The 19,672-nt window shown below is 35.9% G+C and overlaps 2 protein-coding genes across 2 annotated transcripts; one reads left to right on the top strand and one right to left on the bottom strand.

Moving 5' to 3' along the window:
* The first annotated feature begins 2,264 nt into the window (after positions 1 to 2,264).
* On the top strand, positions 2,265 to 5,418 carry LOC120347393 (transmembrane 6 superfamily member 1-like). Its single transcript, XM_039417320.2, has 4 exons — positions 2,265 to 3,477; positions 3,852 to 4,062; positions 4,540 to 4,623; positions 4,694 to 5,418. The coding sequence occupies exons 1-4, from the start codon at positions 2,834 to 2,836 to the stop codon at positions 4,862 to 4,864; spliced, it is 1,110 nt and encodes a 369-aa protein (XP_039273254.2). The 5' UTR covers positions 2,265 to 2,833; the 3' UTR covers positions 4,865 to 5,418.
* A 5,235-nt stretch (positions 5,419 to 10,653) lies between these two features.
* LOC120347698 (uncharacterized) lies at positions 10,654 to 12,804 on the bottom strand. Its single transcript, XM_039417760.2, has 4 exons — positions 12,622 to 12,804; positions 12,127 to 12,265; positions 11,426 to 11,560; positions 10,654 to 11,294 (listed from the first exon to the last, which is right to left on the bottom strand). Exons 2-4 carry the CDS (start codon positions 12,248 to 12,250, stop codon positions 10,789 to 10,791), a joined length of 765 nt encoding a protein of 254 aa, XP_039273694.2. The 5' UTR covers positions 12,251 to 12,265; positions 12,622 to 12,804; the 3' UTR covers positions 10,654 to 10,788.
* Between the last annotated feature and the right edge of the window lie 6,868 nt (positions 12,805 to 19,672).

Here is a 19,672-nt window from a genome sequence, read left to right as displayed (position 1 = left end):
GCTACCCCACTCTCAATCTTGGTCTCACTCGAAGCACCAATATGGGGAGAAGAATAGAACTTTGAATACAATTCAACTAGATCATCAACGTATTTAGGTAGTGATCTGATGTTATTATTGACTGGAACGGGGGTGTCAAACTCGTGGGTTTTTGACGGCCGCATTGCATTTTGGAAATTGTACAAAGGGCCGCAAACAGTTTTTGATATATATATATATATATATATCTTGATAATGTATACCTGAAGCATATTTTTATATGGGTGTAATTTGTGACATATATTGTGACAAATTTGTGATGCAAATAAACAGCCGAATGAAGTTTTGTTATTTTCTTAATCTTCAATTGCCATTTACATATCAATTTTTGGATTTCACTTTTATTACAATTTACTGTATTTATTACAAAGAATCATAAATTTTTATGTACAACTATGCAAAACATTTTTACACAAAGTTTTGATAAGAAAAGAATAATTCATACACTAAAAATGACCTAATCTAAAGTATAGACCTAAATTTACAAAAATACTACAGAATATACTCAATATTTTTTCATTGCATATGCCCTGACGTTTAGAATCTCTTTTGTGCCACCAGCTTACTAATATCAGGCTGAAATGATTTAACAGTACCAACTCTACGAGTTCACATAATCATGGGTTAATCTGGATCGTTGAGAATGTTCGATTAATTTCAGTACTGCAAAAATATTACGTTTATCATTTCATGCATAGAACAGTAAACAAACAAATGACCGACTTTTCGGAACAGACATTTCCCGCGACATTTTATACCATTACGTGACATAGGACCGCTTGAATTATGATTGATACTGATTTTTAGTAACTAGGTAGTTTTATAATTATAAAAATATACAAACACATGAAATTTTATGGTCGAAGTTGATCTTTGAATTTGTCATATCGACTGCTGAGCGTATTCTAGTCCACATAATGTGCACATATACTATATTCTTCCATTGTGCTGGTGGAAATGTGACAAATTACAATGTGCTGTAGAATTTCGAGGAATGCAGAAATATTGCAACTTCTATTTCTATTCAAAAGTGCCACCATCTTCATGTACTTTGCGTTCCATTTAATCCCTGAAGTTTTTTTTTTCAAGTAGTCTTCTGCTAGCTTGAAGTGTATCCATAATTACCGGTAGAACAAATTGAAAACGAAAAAAAAAAAATTTCTCCAAAACTAGTTTGAGTAAATTGTCGTTTTCTAGGAAAATATTACAATTATTGTTAAGCGTTGTTAAGGGCCGCATTGGACCGTCTCTGGGCCGCATTGGACGGTCTATGGAGCCGCATGCGGCCTCGAGTTTGACACCCCTGCACTAGAATATGGTCAGATGATGAGATTCACGTAATTTGAGTGATTTTGTCGGTGTTGAACGATATAGGGGTGAACACGTATGATTCCCAGTTTGTATTAGGGTGATAACTGGCAATATCAAGCATTGGAAATGTGGGATTGAGTGAAGGTGGAAGTCTTCAGAGAATAGGTGTTACAAACTACAAGGTACAAATGTACAATAATAAGGAAGTATTTCATAACTATGATGAGTTACAGTAAATAAAAGGTGACTAAAATATTTTATTAATTGCCCAAATGGGCATTGTACAATAATTGAAAAGACTTGGATCTGATTTTTTTTCCAAATATTCTTCATTAGATATTAATAAAGTGTTAGTTTCTTTATTTTATTCACCAAAATCGTTCCATCGGATGTTCACAGAAAGCGTGACCACATTGTCTTTTTAGAATTTCCGCTTGGTAAAATATATTTTTAATTTTGGAGTGGCAATTTTTTTTGCATTAGTTTATATATATATTTTTTTTCACTTAGTAATATTCCTCATGTGTATTTTTTTTCTCTTCTAATTTCATTATTTCTTCGTGATCGTATGTACAGATGTACCGGTATGTGTGTTTGCGTTTGTTCGTATTTTAGTTACTTTAATATATTTTGGTGGGCAAATCTGTACGATTAATTCTTATTTAAAATGTTGTTCGCTCTGTTGATGCTGTAATTAGTTTTGTCTATTTTGTTTTTATCAACTATTTAAACGTCTGTTATGTTGATTATGGAAATTGCGAGCACACAACTTAGTTACCGAGCAGCGCCAACCAAGGTTCTAATATCTAATTAAGACTTGAAACATTGCCTACCCGGGATATATTGAGCCTTGCAACCCACTAGGTGGCTGGCTAGGGTATTCACCGATTCGTGTTGACTATTTAGAAATCGAAGGCCAGGTAAGGAGGTGGTTGTTGTGCTGCACGCCTGCACTGATGTGGGGAATATTTGAGAGAGCGTTGACGGTGGCTCTGCTATCCGAACTATCTGCTTTGAATTATGTTTATAGATAGTTTTACCAGTTACCGTACACCTGGTGTTTTAATGGAACCAAAAGCGTAATAAATATCAATTTTACATAGAGCCTAGAATAATGCTGCTAGAAGTGTAGAAAGATTTATGCCATGGATTGTGTATGTAATATAGAATTATTGATCTTGTCATCGTGTGCATGATATTCATCTTATTAAAATGTCCAATCTCCTATTCTGAATTGCAAAATTCATTTTAATACTATGTTTATTAATTGCAGAATTGAAACATAAAACTGGAAATTTATTGGGAATCAATTAGAAATGTTGAGAGTCTTTTGAGAATATTACTCACTACTGTTTTAATATTATTTTATTGAGAATGGTATTCAGAGATTATAAGTTCATTATACAAACTACGGTATTATCATGTATTATTGTGTTTCTCACATCACTGCATCACAGGCGATCATCGTTTTATTGATAATAATATGAATCTTCAGGGAACTATTGTTGTATTTCTTGTGTCCCAATCACAATGGGGACTTCTATATATTGTTGGATCAACTTCAATTATAAGAAATCCACTTGCAATGCTTTTAGCTGGTGTCATATTCATTCCTGGCTTAGCAATACTTTTACGCAAGCTTTTACCGTCAGTTTATGAAGACAATCTGGGAACACATAAGAGGAACTGGTTCTTTTATATGTGCTGTCTTTTTTCTTGGTCATATGTTGCAGACCTTGTGTTATGTCTGGAAAATCTTGGATACATCGACGGATACATGGATTGGTATTTGAAAAGTGGGGAACCCTATCTAAACACTTCATTTGGAATTTATATCAATATGTGGAATGCAGTTGTTCACTACCTACTATATCTTACTATTATTTACAAATATGACAACAAACAGGACTACAGAAGTTATGGCATTTACTGTATGGGTTCGATAATCGCAGGATTGTTTGTTGCCACTACTGGAATGATTGTAGGAAGTTATGGGAATGATATTCATCCTGCTTTTTTCCTCAACATTCCTTACATAATATTTCCATTCTGTGCTCTTATATACTTATTAAAATTACCTCAACACGAAAATTCACCTGTACAAGAATATCCTCCTGCTGAATTGAGGTAAATGGCTGTAACATGTACGAGTTCTAACTAGTTTGGTGTAAATACTAAATCATATTGATCAAAGCTCTAGTTATCTAAAATGTTTTTTTTCTTCGTGTGACTCCTCTTTTCTTCATTTTAACTGCATTGGTATAGAGTAATATTTTCATATATACTGGCGTATGCTACTTTTTCGATTAAACAACTCAAATACTTTATTAATCACCCTGTGACTGCGGGTTATTCATCATGGCCTACATCATCATCTGCGTTCTAAAGTGAAGTTGGTTCCAATTTTAACAAAGAGCCAACATCAGGCATCTAAAATATAAAACCCCAAACTAACCAAATGCATAAGCCATACAATAAATTTTTTTCTATGTTTCTTTTAGATCAGAATCGATAGGAGCATTCGACATCTTTGTAATAGGAGTTTTGTTTGCATCAAATATAGTTGGTTTCATTCGAGGTCTTGCTGCTCTTGGATCTCCTTTCCCAATGATTGTTTATTACGTTAAGGAATATGAACCTTATCTGTTAAATCCGACTAAGTTTGGAGCATTGCATTGTCTTTTCAATTTTGTTTACTGCTTACCAGCTCAGGTAGTAATGCAATATTATTTCTTTTAGATGGTATTTAATTGCATGTTGTACATATATTAGACTGTGTAAATGACCACAAAAAAACTTATAATTAAATTAATCTGTATATTACATGTTTCACACCAAAATGTAACTATGAATAATATGGGTATCTGAATTAAAGTAAGAGGTGGCTTATTTGACCACATATACCGGTAGTATATATTATATCAAGGTCAGAAAAACTTGTCCTTTCATATCACCCCTTTTGAGTTTGGGTATAAAATTGTCACTTTTATTCAACTGCAATAATGGGAAAAACAATATAAGGGTATCAGTGGTATTGGGAAAATGGGTCACTGTCACTCACACAAATGAAATAGAAAAAGTTGCCACTTTTCACTGCTGTATATCCTAACCATCAGTAGAAAATATGTGGCCAAGCCTTTTGCTTCCAACTGATATTCATTTGTATCCTATATTCATTTGAATATCCAGGTGATTCTGATTTATGCATTAGTTAAAGGAGGAGGAAAATGGGCAGAGGATTTGTCAACAGCTTTATCTGGTGCAATGGCACAGGTGAGAAGTCATGTTTGAATTTGTAATTGCGCTGATTGTTTCAATTTCTTAAATTTTTCCTTTTATTCAGGGTGTATTTTGTTATGTAATGGCCGCTACTTCAAGTAGGACTCCGATGGAATTTCACATTGTCAGTAATGTTGAATTTTTCATTGTGTTGAATGCTTTTACTGTCCTGATTCCTCACTTGGCAATGTATCGTCTGAAACAGAACAAAAGTGATCATTTGAAATTCCAATAAATTGGATTGAACGAACATCATTTTACAAATTTTCTTTCAATGGATCGCAATTTGTGATCTACTCTTTATTTTTTTTGTATTGTGTTTTTCATGAGTATTGATTGGGAAATTTAATATTCACCAGGACTGAGGCTGATTGATCATCATTTGAACAATATGAACGATAATTCATGAATAACGAATGCAAGGTTTTATTTGTTGCTATATTTGGTAAGTATAAAGCCACTCTGAATTTCAAAATGGCAATCAATGGTGCTCATTTTGTGATATTAAGAATTATTTTTTGTAGTACAAGGCATATTTTCTTAAATACATAATTTATGCTTGATCATTAGTATGTGGCGCTCACTTATTCATGGATTAGGCCCCACAGGCCAACTGTCCCTTTGGTCTTTGCGCTTATGTATATTGTGTCAGTTCCACATCAAAATACACATTTATTTTCATATTTACTATGCAAATATGGCATTTTTTATTGAATCTATCTCAAACATATAGTCGAGATATTGTCAGTACTGTATATTTCACTGTTCTACATTAAACTTAACAACCGATTATTGTAATATGTGCATGATCGCTTACCAGGGTTTCAGAGACATGGTGTCTCGAACATGTCTTGTGCCACTTGTCACACATTTGTATCAATTTCCCCACATGTATCCCCCTTGTCCCACGCTCGTGTCTCATTATGACGTTTCGGCCATGTATATGTGGAACGGGTTAAGGTATAAAAGCAAACTGGAGAAATGCTAGGCTAGGTACAGATGGGCCACACATTAGAAATGAGTAATTATGGCATGCAGTACAATTGAAATATACAAGACTCCTGATTGCGCCATTTTTACGTTTTAAAGCTTTACAATTTACATGAATGAAACAATTTGTAATTTTTGACAGATATGCCATGCTTGGTTTTACATTAAATGAGTAAATCCTTCCTATAATAATAAAAATAAGTTCCAATCTCCAACTCCAATTTTACCTTGAATGGTTCGAGCTTGAAAGTACATGATTCTGTTGAAAACTTTGCAGTATTTATTAATAACAAACTTAATCTGAACGACCACGTCAACCAATTACATTCGAAATTATCAAGGGCGGTGGAAATAATGAAAAAAAAACTTCCCTAAAAGTAGTGCGAACTTTTATTTTTGTCTATTTTATTTCCACTTACGATATGGAATTGTGGCTTGGGGCTCTGCTGGTGAAAAGACTTATGCCGACTTATGTAGACTTATCGATACATACTTCACTGGTTGTGGCTATCTGTGTCCAATTCGTATAATACAATGGTTCCCAACAGAGGCGTAGCCAGCATATTTTGCGCCCGGGGCAAAATATAAAATTGGCGCCCCGACCCCCACGTTTAATCATGTTTTCTATTGCATTTAATTGTATATGTAAAAAAAATTATATTTCGTCACGCTAATAACCGAATTGCGTAAGTCATTTTTAGCTGTGTTGAGAAAAACGTAAAAAAACTTCCTAATGATATTGCTATGCCATTGAGAGTCTTTAATTTGCCATAGTTCAACTTTTTGATCGTAGCCGGATTTAAGTTAATTTGTATGACGCAGTCATGTGACGTCATATTGGCACACTGTGATTTAGGCAAAAATGTGTCTATGGCTAGAGGACATACGCAATTTTGCAACTTGTCTATATGTACCAGTCCTGAAAACCAAACAATCCAAAATCCCCAAAATAGCTAATCTGTTTCAATTACATTATTTTTTATGTTTAAAAATATATATTTCATCAATATAACACGCTCTGCACATCACCGAAATAAGACTAAAGTTAAATATAAAGAATAAAACAGTAATGTACTCTTATATAAAAGTCAACCAAGGTGAATTGGACTCAGACAGTAAATATCACAAGTGCACGCCTTCCTATACAGTAGCATAAATTGAAAATTATTAGCGCTAAGCTAGAATCTGAGATGCAAAAACTCGAAAATCCTTCGCCTAGGTTATTTTGCCTTTGTGACGTCACAATAGTCCTGCGTTAACCATGATAATTCATTATGACGGAACAATTGAACAAATTTGCATATCATACAAAATTTCTATTTTTATGGGTTTCGGAATTCTTAAAATAAAATCTGAGTTAACAGACAGGTGCGCAGCATTACATAAATACCTATTTTATGAAAAATTCAAAACCGCCCAAAATGACTTACGCAATTCGGTTATTAGCGTGACGATGTAAATTCAAATTTATATGTATTTATATATTTTATTATTTATTCAAAAATATATGTATATGTAAATTCAAATTTTAATGGAACATTTTATTTAAAGAAGAAGCAAAGCTATACAAAATAGAGCATATGTCCCACTCAGTTACTGTCAAAGATGATCTACATAGTCTAAAATAAATTCATTTTTTCAATTTCACTGTCGTAAACTGGTTAACACGTCAACAAAATCTGTTTTTTTCCAATGTTTCTCTTTCAACACTTAGAAATGCAAGATCACGGAGACGATCCTGTCCCGTTGATGCACGCGAATACGACAAAATAAGTTTCAATCTGCTGAAAGACCGTTCACAGCTTGCAATTGAAACTGATATTGTTAACAAAATTTGTAGAGAAATTCGCAGATTGAATAAAACGTCGTCTCCAAAAGACACAATAAAACCAAGAAGAGCCGAAGGAGTTTCTGGTTGATCTACAGTTCTGTTACTGAGCAGCATTCTGCAATCTCCAACTTCGGTGAAAAGTTCGTGGCCATTGATGTCCGTGTGGTAGAGATTTGCAAAATCTGTGCAATCTCGACGAATTGTCGAAAACGGCATTGAGGTCTTTTAGCACAGTATAATATATTTTATGTAACTCTGCCGCAAAGTACGGTACTTTGACAACAAAATACAATCCACGTATTACTCAAAACATGTATTAACATCATTCAACCAAATTCCGTTTCCATTTGTCTCCAGCACAGAACTAATATCAACTTACATCCGAGTGCGCAGGCAAGAACTTAACGATACAGAACCACGTAATTAACCCGGTGCATTTTGTTACCTAACGTTACCAAATCAAATTTTGCTTTGTTTTCCGGCCAAATTTTTTCGGCCATGTAATTACGATGGAAATCTGACCGTGCTATGTGCGTGATGACGTCGGCAGTCGTAAGTGGTCTGACCAAGTGTGCAGTTTGCCATGTACTAAGATTAGATGTCTGCCGCCGGTGCGATCTTGCTTGTGACCGTTTTTTACCTTTGTTGTGAAATTTTTGCCAGCCCCATTTTGGCGCCCCTGTACCTTGGCGCCCGGGGGCATATGTACCCCACTGCCCCCCCTAAGCTACGCCTCTGGTTCCCAACCCTTTTTCAACGACACAAATTTTGTAAAAAAATGAGTTTCGTAAGAACTTGCGACCCAAGGATATGCTTAAACACTAAACGGCATGTAGTGCATCTGTGGTCGTAAAATCAAATGACTTATATAAAAAGGACAATTATTTTTACATAATTCATCATTATCTATTTAATTATTTCAACAGCTCCAACATTATTATTTGTTTGTCTTCAGCGATTTTTTGAAATCGTTGCATAGTTTTATTAAACAAAATAGATGCTTATCGGTTTTACGCTGTGATACTCCCCCCATATAAAATTACTATTGAGCAACACTTCAATACCAAATACAAAATAAACAATAAAATTTACTAGAAAATACATCAATAATATTTAGGGTTTTGTTGAAAAAGCAAGCGAACCAAAAGAACTTTCAGGCGTCCCAGCTTTGGGCCGCGACCCATGGACCTTTCCCCGACCTTTGACCCTCGGAAAATTCTCCCTATACTTTACCATTGCAAAATTGTCAAAGCTATTTTAAGAGTGCTTTTGCAAGTTGGCGTCTGTAAAATGGGGTATGTGTTTCAAACCATCATCATGATTCATCGCATACAACAATCTGTTTTTTAAAAGTACCGGTAAAGAATTTCAGGCTAGTCTATCACAGCTATTTCTACACTAATTTTTATTACTGCAATTAAATTAAAACTCCTAGAAAAACAGAGTGATCATTGAATTATCTGATTTTTATTTAAGTTCCCAAAACACAACTAAAAACTAACGAATAGAGTTCAGAAACGCGAAAACGAGGTAATGTTTACAATCACGCTTGAAAATCTGTCTGAGTGAGAAAAGTGTCTGAGCGGATGCGAAAAGGGGGCATTGTTACGTCACTTTTTGCATCTTGCTGATTGGCCAATGTCACAAAGTAAACAAGGAAGTCGATGCTCGGGGAAAGGTCCATAGGTTGGGAAACACTGGTATACTACACGCTCAGCATCTAGTGGTGAGTTCTTTATGTCACGAACATGTCTTAAATTTGCTCAAAAGTCTATGATAATTATGGGGCCCAGAATTGGAATAATATTATATTCCCGGGACTTTCAAAACATATTCCTATAAAAAATTCAAATTTTAATCCACGGAAAACATTATATATATCTAAATTACTTTTAAACAAAACCAAGGTAATACAATTCGGATATATTTGATAGATATCGATTGTCGAAAGTTAATTTCTAGCTTGCCTTTTTTCTGTCATATGGATTTTGTGCGTAATGATTAGTATATGCAAATTTGTGAGATAAATCTAACCCCTATAACGATATATAAACATATATGGGGCCCTGACTTGCTATGCAAATCTCCAACTGCCCTTCAGACACGTATGTATGTATTTGGGTGATAACTGACTCTAATGACCTTAACAGTCGTATATATCGTTGATGCAGCTGTGTTTGGGAGGTCGGTGAGATCTGTTTCGTGATTTCTCTTGCCTTGTTCACACTAATCGCCTCCCTGATATCTCGAATGAACTGTTGAAATTGCGCCCCTTGTGGTGGTTCCGGCTTCGCGTTAGCGATCTATCTCGTGTTCCTGTGAAGTCGTGATTACTGCGGTATGGTACCGGTAGACTACTGTTACAGACTGCATACCCGTACTATTTCGTGTCCATATATTCGAGCATCGCTCTCTTGTTATAACTTTTTTGCTTCGCTACACTTTGGGGTTCGACAATTAGTGAGTTCTACTGCCATTGCGTTGAGGGGTCTGGTATAGTTTAGTACCACATGCACTTCTAGTTGGCCTGGCTCAACAATTTTTGCATATGCCAATCCTAACCCCCACCTGACTACATCACCAAAAAATTACGTCATTTTGACGTCACATTGGCGTAATAAGGCCCACCAAAGTATGCGGATGGTCGTCCAAAACGCGCAGATGATCACCCGAAATCGAGTAAGCTATTTCTTTCGTTTTCCCGTCATAACGATCACGATAGGAGAGAGATCGCCGGCGTGAGCGAGTTCGTTATCGGCGGCGCAGATGCCATTTCAGGCGATCGTAATTGTACTTTGGCAAGCCCTATGACGTGTTTGTGACGTCGTATCGACGTAATTTTTGGATGGCATAGTCAGATGAGGGTTAGGAATAACATAGGCAAAATTCGTTTTGATACGTCAACTGGAAGTACTTGTGGTACTAAACTATACTAGACCCGCGTTGAGAAATATATATAAACTAAAGACAGGAATCAATTCATATTAGCAATTGGAGTGACATATTTATATCGACGACTCAATTTGGCCAAATTCGAACCAAACCACCTTTTCTTCGGACAAAACAGTTCCAGTGACGACAACGGGTATCGATTTTGCATACGTTATCGTTGGATTTGTTTACGCCTAAAACAAGAAATCCACTTTCAGCAAATATGTGCACAATTTGTGATGTTTACAACAACGTCGATGTCTTCAACATGATTCCGTTCTTGTTGATAATATGTATTTAAAAGCTCAAATCATATTTACAGCTAGTCAAACGATACTTTCACGATAGGAAATTTACATAGAATTAATTGGAAAATTCAGATTTGACAGACGATGTAGCAAGTGCCATCAATTGCACCCTTCGACGACTTTCATTTGCCAACCAAAACCCATCTGCTTGAATATTCCAGTCATTTTTCTTGCAAATCGCGATATGATATGATCTTTTGTAGCACATTTGGCCGCGGACGTCTTCACTGCCTTTCGATTTTTTGTTTTTGTGGTCGTGCTGCGTTGTATAGTATTTGCGGTAGTTGTTTTATCTGGGCTTTTTTCTTCAGGTGTTTTGGAAGTTTCCTCTTGGCTAGCAATGGGTGATTTCCGTGTTTCTTTGTTATCGCTTGATCCTATGGCTGTTGCTGTTGTTTGAACGCCATGTATTATTGCATCTTTATCTTGCTTGTGAATAGGTAATTCCAGGTTTGCCTTGGTATTTTCAGACTCAGTCATATTTGCCGATGAAGGATATTCGTTTTTTGGCTCACATCCTTCTTCTACTTCGGTCTTCATCCACTGCGATAATTTTTCATCGTCGATAGAAAGTGTATAGTTTTGAGGAATTTCAACAAATCCGGCTGGAAAGAAATACAGAGGAATAAGTTTTGCCATGTTATTGCATGCTTCCTACTTTTCAGTCCGTTGTATATATATATATATTTAATTTAAGCGAGAGGATATCAGCTGTTGTGTTATTGTTTGTACTCACCTCCTCTGATGACGCATCTGCAGTCGTGAACGCAGCAATGCATATTAGCGGGATGTTTATCGCAGTCTTCAAATTTAACCAATTTTTCGTTGCACAAGTTGTAGCATGGTACTAAATCACCTTTGAAACCCTTTTCTGTAACAACAAACCAGTGTTTGAAATGTTTTTTATGAAACACAAATTCACTTGTGTTTTTCGTTTAATTAGGATTGCCAGATATGCGGAATAAAAACCGGGACATTGGGCGGTTCAATTCCGAGACTTAATTTTAGTTCGTATGAATATTAATTATATAACAATCATTGGAAAACAAGAACTTTCTTCAAACGGCAATAAAGCCGATGTTATTATGTTAATTTGACGTAAATATTGGAAATATACTAATTATGACATAACATTACGTTGATAAAAGTGATAAATGGGCTGCACACGTCAAAAAATAAAATAAAAACAATTTTATATTTAATATCGGATATACTTATGACTGCCATTCTGTCGTAACCCTGGACATTAAGTCTACCGAGCGAAACGGTCCCGATTTTGTCGAACTGTCCCGGCTAAACCGGGACGTATGGTCAGGTTATACGTATTATCCTAGTTTCACAAGTACCTGGGCCATGGTAAATGTACTTTTTGGAAAATAGAATTAAAAAACTTATTCATCGTATATAGGATTACCTGTTGGAATCAAAAAACCTTACTTGGTTCACATTGCTGCTGTCCCAATTTGTAGCGAAACTGAAAACATTTAAGTTGAGTAAATTGAGCTGCTTCAATTCCAAACATAATTGACGCCAGAAGTAGATAGGTTGTTGCCACGTTCATCTTTATTCTATTGGGCTGTAATTAGCACTTGTTTAAAGATCAATCGTTTAAAAATCGATATATATTGCAAATAATTAACTAGTAGCCTAATTTGACAAGTGGTAATTGGGCAGTCATATACCAGGACAGCCCGTTTTTTGGATTAAAAGCTGTCGTCAATTTGACGTCTGCTGTCATGAAGCAAAGGAATGCACTGGATAAGTATCCAGTGATTATAAGACTATAATATCGATAATTGCTTCGATATAAGATGTTGTTCATTTAAAAGTATTTGAAACTTAGTTGTAAATTGTGATGAAAAATTAATCTGCGTGAAAACGTATAAATACAATATTAAACATAGGCCCGAATGGCTACATATTAAAACATACCCAATTAACAATCCTTTTTTGCCTCTGCTTTCGTTGTTTTCTCCGGTGTTTTTTTGCGAGATTCTTGATGCCAAAATTTTAGCAGCGCTGTTTATAATATATCATGCTCACTCAAATATTTCAAAAAAAAAAAAAGATTTCAGAATATCTTTTAGCATTTAATCATTCGTTGCTTACAGTGGAAGACAAATGGTTATATTTAGCGTCACTTTGAGGTCAGTTTCGTCAAATGGATTAAGGTTTGCTGAATTAATTATTCTCATAAAGTTCACTATGAATAACGCCTGTTATAGAGCTTAAAACACCACAAATTGTAGGAATCGTTCATAAACTAAACTAAAAAGCCATACAACAAGGTCACAACACTGACGTGACCTTCACGGTATTAAACTAGTCGACGACTTCTCAAACTGCATCTTTAGAAATTCAGATATTTAAAGTAATATTGTATTATTAGTAGTGCCTACTGCAAGATCTTTTCGCGGGGAAATATCTAGGTCAGGATATTTTACTCAAGGGAATTACTACAATATTTCAAATTATTTCTAAGTGTTGGATAATATTGGCGAACTGAAAACGAAAAGCAAACGTTTCTGCGAGCAAATTGATCCAGAGGCTTCTTCGAACATACGTAAAATGTATATTGGAGTATCTCCAATGGCCATACTACCGTATAATATAGTTTATATTGAGGAACCAGGCTGAGACCTCAATGGACATTGCTAAATAATATCAGATACAAAAGTTCTTGTCCATGACGGAAACCCGTATTTGTGATGGTCGACCTGAAAAAGTACAAACATTCAAAATTTGATGTAATGAAACAAAGCAATTGTCTTATTTCTGGAAGCATAAACATGTCATAGGAATTCCCAGTAACCACAATCAAACGGGTATGACGTCAGTGTGGTAATGCGGTGTTACTCAAAACGCTGATAACCATATTTTACTCAATCGATGAGTTTTAAAACCTCAATTGTTGTTTGTAAATTTTCGATAAATTTATAGAATTTCCGTCATGTGCGACATATGAGCTCATGAAGGAGTGCATTTTTATTTTCCCAAAAATAGATTTTCAAATGTCGGAATCCAATGCAATAAGCGTCAGTATATGTTTGTACTTATAATTCGTTTACATGCAAATTATAATATGAAGACCTACTGATCCAATAGCTTTGACAAGTGTTTACCTGTTCGTGGTGGATTTTCATCTGTTGACAAAATAAACCAACGTGGAATATTTATTTTGGCGACATTGCGTCCAATATATTATCTGTTACTAATATACATTGCAACTATTTTGGTAATGTAACCATTTCTTCAACAATAGCAGTATTTATGTAACCAACGTGTCAATTGAAGAACAAATATTATTATACTATACTATACAATGAAGGATTGCCTGTATATTACTTGGTTAAACTCTTTCATTCCTCCCGTATTTAAACCTGGTCCTATTTGTTTAGGGTTAGTGCAATTACCAAGCGTATTTTAGGAAATTTTCTAATTTTGCCCAATAATTAATTTAAAACTTGTTATCTAGAGTTTTTACGCTCCGAATAATAATTGTTGATGTTTTATGTTATTTTTGATATTCATTATATCTTCAACCTCTTTGACATTGTCGGAGAACAACTATTTCACTAAGTTCTTGTGACCTTGTTTTGAACAAGAAAATAATTTTGAAGTTGCTATTGAAATTTACTACTTTATATAACATATGGCACTGCATAATTGGCTGTTTTGAGAGTGCAGGTTTTACCCTAAAATGCAAGTTACGTTACAATTAGAAGCTAATCGGTAACTTATTTTTTATTGCTGATATATACGGAAAATAATAACAACGAAGACGACACGAATACGTTGTACGATACACATACCTTGCTTCACTAAAGTTCTTGGATTTATTCTGTATAATCTAATGTAAACCGTACTTTGATTAGAATTATGAGAATCTTTACTTCTAAATAAATGCTGACATGAAAATCAGATCAGTGGGACGCATTGTGGTTTGTAGGATTATAGATAGGATCCGATCCTTCCAAACAATGGCACTTCCTGGATCACTTGCTTTTGCAGAGTTTGTTTGGGGTGACAGGCGTGAAAAAAATACCGTATATATATATATATATAACGTTTCTGTAAGTTGTATTTTATTCGCAATTGTAATGATCATGAAATGGGTTTTGTTGTGACAGTTTATTGGACACGGAATGGATATATGGAACGTTTTGTTATTATGTTATTGTTGGTACTTTTCTTCCCGGTTGTTATTGTGGAAAAATAGCTTTTCTCTTCATATATTTTTGTTAGATATACAAAATGACTTTATATTTTTGTGATGAATCTGCCCAAAACGATACCCAACAGTATATTTCAGAATTACAATGATGTATGAGATTAGGGTTATGAAGTAGTCTACGTCTCGTGTCTCATTATGACGTTTTGTACAGCAAACGGGAGAAATGCCAGACGAGGTACAAATTGGGCACGCACTTGTCCCACTTGTTATATTGTGTTATGGGCAATTTATCCAAAAGAATCCGATAACAGGGTTCGATTTCCGCCTTTTCGACGGCGTGCGACAATTTTTGTATTTCGGGATTCCAATTTATTAATCAGAGACAAGCGTTGACTCACTTCGTAATCTCTCTCGTCCGATGATACTTGAATTTTCTCGCAAGTAAGCCGTAAAAGCTGTAGACATCAGACGCGATAATCTCAGCACTGATATTCAGAACATTGAATACATCTCAAGGCGAAGACTACCGATTGCACCTTTTTAAAGCTTTAGTATGATTTTCCGATTACCTGACTGGAACAATCTTTAATTTTTGACAGAAGTGCCATGAGATCTACGAGACAATAAGCAAGTGCAATCAATAAATCATTCCTATAATAATAAGAAATAGCAGTCCCAATCCAAGTCCAAGTTTACTTTGACTGGTTCAAACTGTATTTATTAATAACAAACTTAATTCGAACGACCACGTCAACCAATCAAATCTGAAATTGTCAAGGACGGTGTAAATCCTGACAAGGCTAAAAATGCGCACCAAGATGGCGCACAACCTGAACTCAGGTTGTGTACCAGTTTAGGCTTCAGGTTATGCGACATCTTGGTGCGCATACTTCAGGAGGGGTGTCTCCAAAATGTCGTGTACCACTTGTCCTACGTGTCCCATTTGTACCACGTGTCTCACTTGTCCCATGTGCAGGGTTCCCTCTAAGCTGCGCAACTGCGCAGTGCCAACAGAACATTTGCGCAGTACAATCTCATTCTCGCGCAGTTGCAATTTCGTTTTCAAAACGTGGCTCCTATTTCATATGTCATATTTATTAACCCTTAACTAGAATGCTCGCTCTATGTTTCACGCGTATTTTGGTGACCACTGGTCATTGTGATGTCAAACACGTGTATGTCAAGCTCTCAAGTACATTATTTCTGTATGCCGGTGAGCCGGTGCCGCATTTTGAAATTTTCATCGTGCGCTTTGAATTTCGTGTTGTCGACCCGGCAAAATCTTGTTATTGTCCCTATAGTGTAGTCAATACAGATGGAGATATAGAAGGTTTAGAATTTAATAGGTTTCAAATGTTGCAAAGCTGGTGCCCACTGTTTGTTACAGGAAATTTGTTGGTTGCTCGCTCGCAGCCTTATGGCTGGGCTAAACTAGTTGGGATTTGAGGGAGGACTGAGTTTAAGCGAGTGCTAGCCCCGTCGGCTCTTGAATCTTCAGATTGTGACACACGTGACCATGAGGTTATACTGAATGATACCGATGTTATATAATAAGTATGTTTCACCTGAAATTACTAAAAGGGTTTTAAGCGTTTTAATATTCAGCAGGTCACTAGAATGAGTGGTTTATTAAATAAAACCAATATACTAGTGTTATTTATCTGACGTGTGAGTAAAATGTATATTCCGGGTAGCATGGCTGAAAATAAGAACATTGATTTTAAAGTGGAATGGCTAAATGCAACAGTGGAGTGTTTGACACTAATTTGCAATCGTGATACCCGTAGTTAAAGTTAAACAGAACTTCTAAACTTTCCGAAATTCATCGCTATTCCGCGTCAAGGAATGTGATAATCTGCAAAGTTTGTCGGGAAGTGGCACCTAATAGTGATTTGAAAAGGCAAATCGTGGTTGGGAATGGGAAGTTGACGATCTAAAACGCCATTCAAATCAGAAAATTGTTGACGCATATTGACGCACTGGACCAGTGGTTCTCAGCCGCCGGGCCGTTCCACGAGGCTTTTTTGCCGTTCAGCAAGAAATTTCGTTCTGTTGATTTCCTGCCGTCTCGATCGCTTTATCGAATGCGAAAAGACGGATTTACGTTGGTTCATTACGCATTTCTCTTCCGCCGTCATATTACTGTGTAATCACACTTTTCGCTTTTTCGTTTCCGATTCATCGCGAAATCGCTCCGTCAAATCTGGCAAGATTCATAAACCTGGAAATAAGCATGCGTGCTTTTTCCGTTCTGCATGCTTTTCTTCATTAATATAAGGTTATGAATATTTCTTCGTTTGAACCAGAAAACAGTCAATAACTGTATAATATTACAGAGTATGCCTTGGAATCCAGAAAGATATGAACTTGTTGCGGCCCAGCAGGTGGTCATGTGACGTGCAACAAAAGCATTGAGATATTTCATAGATGATGCACAGCAGGACCCCCTGGTGACAAGTTAGCAACTACTTTATCATTATAAATTCATTTTGTCTGGGGCTTCGATCGACTGCAGAGGTAATTTGATAAACCCGATAAAATCATTAGTTTACAGTCCAGATTAATAAAAGAATCACTGTCACAATATTTGAGCTCTCTCGATAACGAATACCCATCGCTATGTAATCGAGCAATCAAACTGTTGTCCAAATATTCAACCACTTACTTGTACGAAAAAACTTTATCATCGCTAGCTTTACTTAAAACGAAGCAAAGAAATAGACTGTGAGCTGCTGCAGAGCTAGGTGTTGCAAAACCTTTTTTATGTCTCGTTTGCAATCTTGTATTGGCAACGAAACAACAGCAAATACTCGCTAGAGTTAATTGTGTTTGTACATGATTTGGCGTGTACATGTTTTTTATGTGAAGTGTTTTCTGAGTGCACTTTTTACGCGAAATGGGTGCCCAGCACTGCATTTTGTTATGCAAATATATGTTATTATTTTGTGTGTCCACCTATTTCACTTTTTGCCGGTCCGCGAATACATTTTATTTAATTTAACCGGTCCGTCAGGTTAGAAAGGTTGGTAACCACTGCACTAGTTGCATTAACTCAGAAGCGAAACGTGGAAGAAAGAGGTTGTTCGAACTTTCTCACCGCAATACCTACCGCTGAAGAGAGTGAAATTTTGAAATAGAGCCTCACATAGATAGTGTTCTACCACGTGTTAAGCTAAATTCATCAATATTGTCCCGCAAGGTAATGAATAGTCGTGTGTCAAAATACATTAAATTGCCACATTCATGTTGAAGCAAAAATTAGGGCTTTGAATTTTTGAAGAGCATAGACTCTGTCGCCAGGGAAAAGATCTTACAAAGCATAAGACAAACAAAATTTTTCATACCCTGATAGTTGATGAAAGCATTGATATTTCAACAACAAAAATGTCGAGATTGTACATAAAGTATTGTACTTTGGATGATTGTCACTTGATTCAGCAGTAAACACAACAAACATGGACAAAGTGTATAAACGTTGGAAAAGCACGAAAACAATGAGAAGCTATTTAAATTAAATGTGTGCTCTTTTGCATTCCGATAATAAATAATAGGCTACTACTGTAACATTTCACAAAGTTTGCAAATAATTTAAGATTCTGTTCAGCGTTAAAACAGTCTTGCTCAGTAAAAACAACATTTGCGCAGTGTGAAAGTTTCTTAGAGGGAACACTGCCCACGTGTACCACGTGTCCAACTTGTACCACGTGTCCCACTCTTCCCACTTGTACCACGTGTTCCACTTGTACCACGTGTCCCACTTGTCATACTTGTCGCACTTGTCCCACGTGTCCCACTTGTACCACGTGTCGCACCTGTACCACATGTCCCACTTGTACCACGTGTCCCACTTGTACCACGTGTCCCACATGTAACACGTGTCCCACTTGTACCACGTGTCCCACATGTAACACGTGTACCATTCGTCCCACGTGTACCAAGTGGCAAGTAGGACAAGTGGGACACGACATTTTGGAGACACCGCAATTCAACTGCGATTTTCTAAAATATCCCACATTAGGAGTAGAAGTATTTTTATTGTACAATAAATTTACTTATTTTTATGAGATAGAAAATTATGCGCATTCATATTAGTACAAAAGATACAAATGAAACAGTGTCGATAATTAGCGAGGAACGTGAAAAGGGGCATTTCTAAGCTATTTAATTGCGAGTTTCTAAAATATCCCACATTAGAAGTAGAAATATTTTTATTCTACATCAAATTTACTTATTTTTAGTACATAGAAAATAATGCGATTTTGTATTAGTTCAAAAGATATGAAGCAAACAATATCGATAATAAGCGAGAAACGTGAAAAGGGTACAAGTCGGACACGTGGTACAAGTGGGACACGTGATACAAGGGGGACACGTGGGACAAGTGGGACACGACATTTTGGAGACACCGCTCCAGGAGTACCAAAAATTCTCCCTAAAAAGTAATGCGAAATTTTATTGTTCGTTATTTTATTTCCCCCTACAATATGGAATTGTGGCTTGGGACTGTGCTTGTGAGAGCAGACTCATGCCATACCCCCGCCTGTTTTTACAAAATAGAGCTCTTAGAGTTATTGACTATTACTCATTTGCAACTTAGTATAAGTCACATTTATAAACGTATGCATCTTTTGAAATTAAACGATGTGTATATTTATAAAGCAAAATTGATTTTTGAATTCATACATAACATGTTGCTCGAGGCTTTCGATACACTTTACTGATTGTGGCTATATGTGTTACATTCGTACAATACACTTTCAGCAGCTAGTGGTGTATTCTTCATTTCACGAACAGATCTCAAATTTGCTC

The sequence above is a fragment of the Styela clava genome, chromosome 11, assembly GCF_964204865.1.
Source record: "Styela clava chromosome 11, kaStyClav1.hap1.2, whole genome shotgun sequence".
In the NCBI taxonomy this organism is placed as follows: domain Eukaryota; kingdom Metazoa; phylum Chordata; class Ascidiacea; order Stolidobranchia; family Styelidae; genus Styela; species Styela clava.
Note: the sequence above shows the minus strand (reverse complement) of the source record. Positions and strands in the feature narration are given on the sequence as shown.

What these genes read in the sequence shown, in the direction of transcription:
- LOC120347698 (XM_039417760.2), bottom strand. Translation starts at nt 12,250, where the DNA reads ATGAACGTGGCAACAACCTATCTACTTCTGGCGTCAATTATGTTTGGA. An exon ending in ACAGCAGCAATGTGAACCAA is followed by an intron (nt 11,561 to 12,126) that starts GTAAGGTTTTTT and finishes TTGTTGTTACAG; the next exon opens with AAAAGGGTTTCAAAGGTGAT. An exon ending in CAGATGCGTCATCAGAGGAG is followed by an intron (nt 11,295 to 11,425) that starts GTGAGTACAAAC and finishes ATTTCTTTCCAG; the next exon opens with CCGGATTTGTTGAAATTCCT.
- LOC120347393 (XM_039417320.2), top strand. Translation starts at nt 2,834, where the DNA reads ATGAATCTTCAGGGAACTATTGTTGTATTTCTTGTGTCCCAATCACAA. An exon ending in TTTACTGCTTACCAGCTCAG is followed by an intron (nt 4,063 to 4,539) that starts GTAGTAATGCAA and finishes TTGAATATCCAG; the next exon opens with GTGATTCTGATTTATGCATT. An exon ending in TATCTGGTGCAATGGCACAG is followed by an intron (nt 4,624 to 4,693) that starts GTGAGAAGTCAT and finishes CCTTTTATTCAG; the next exon opens with GGTGTATTTTGTTATGTAAT.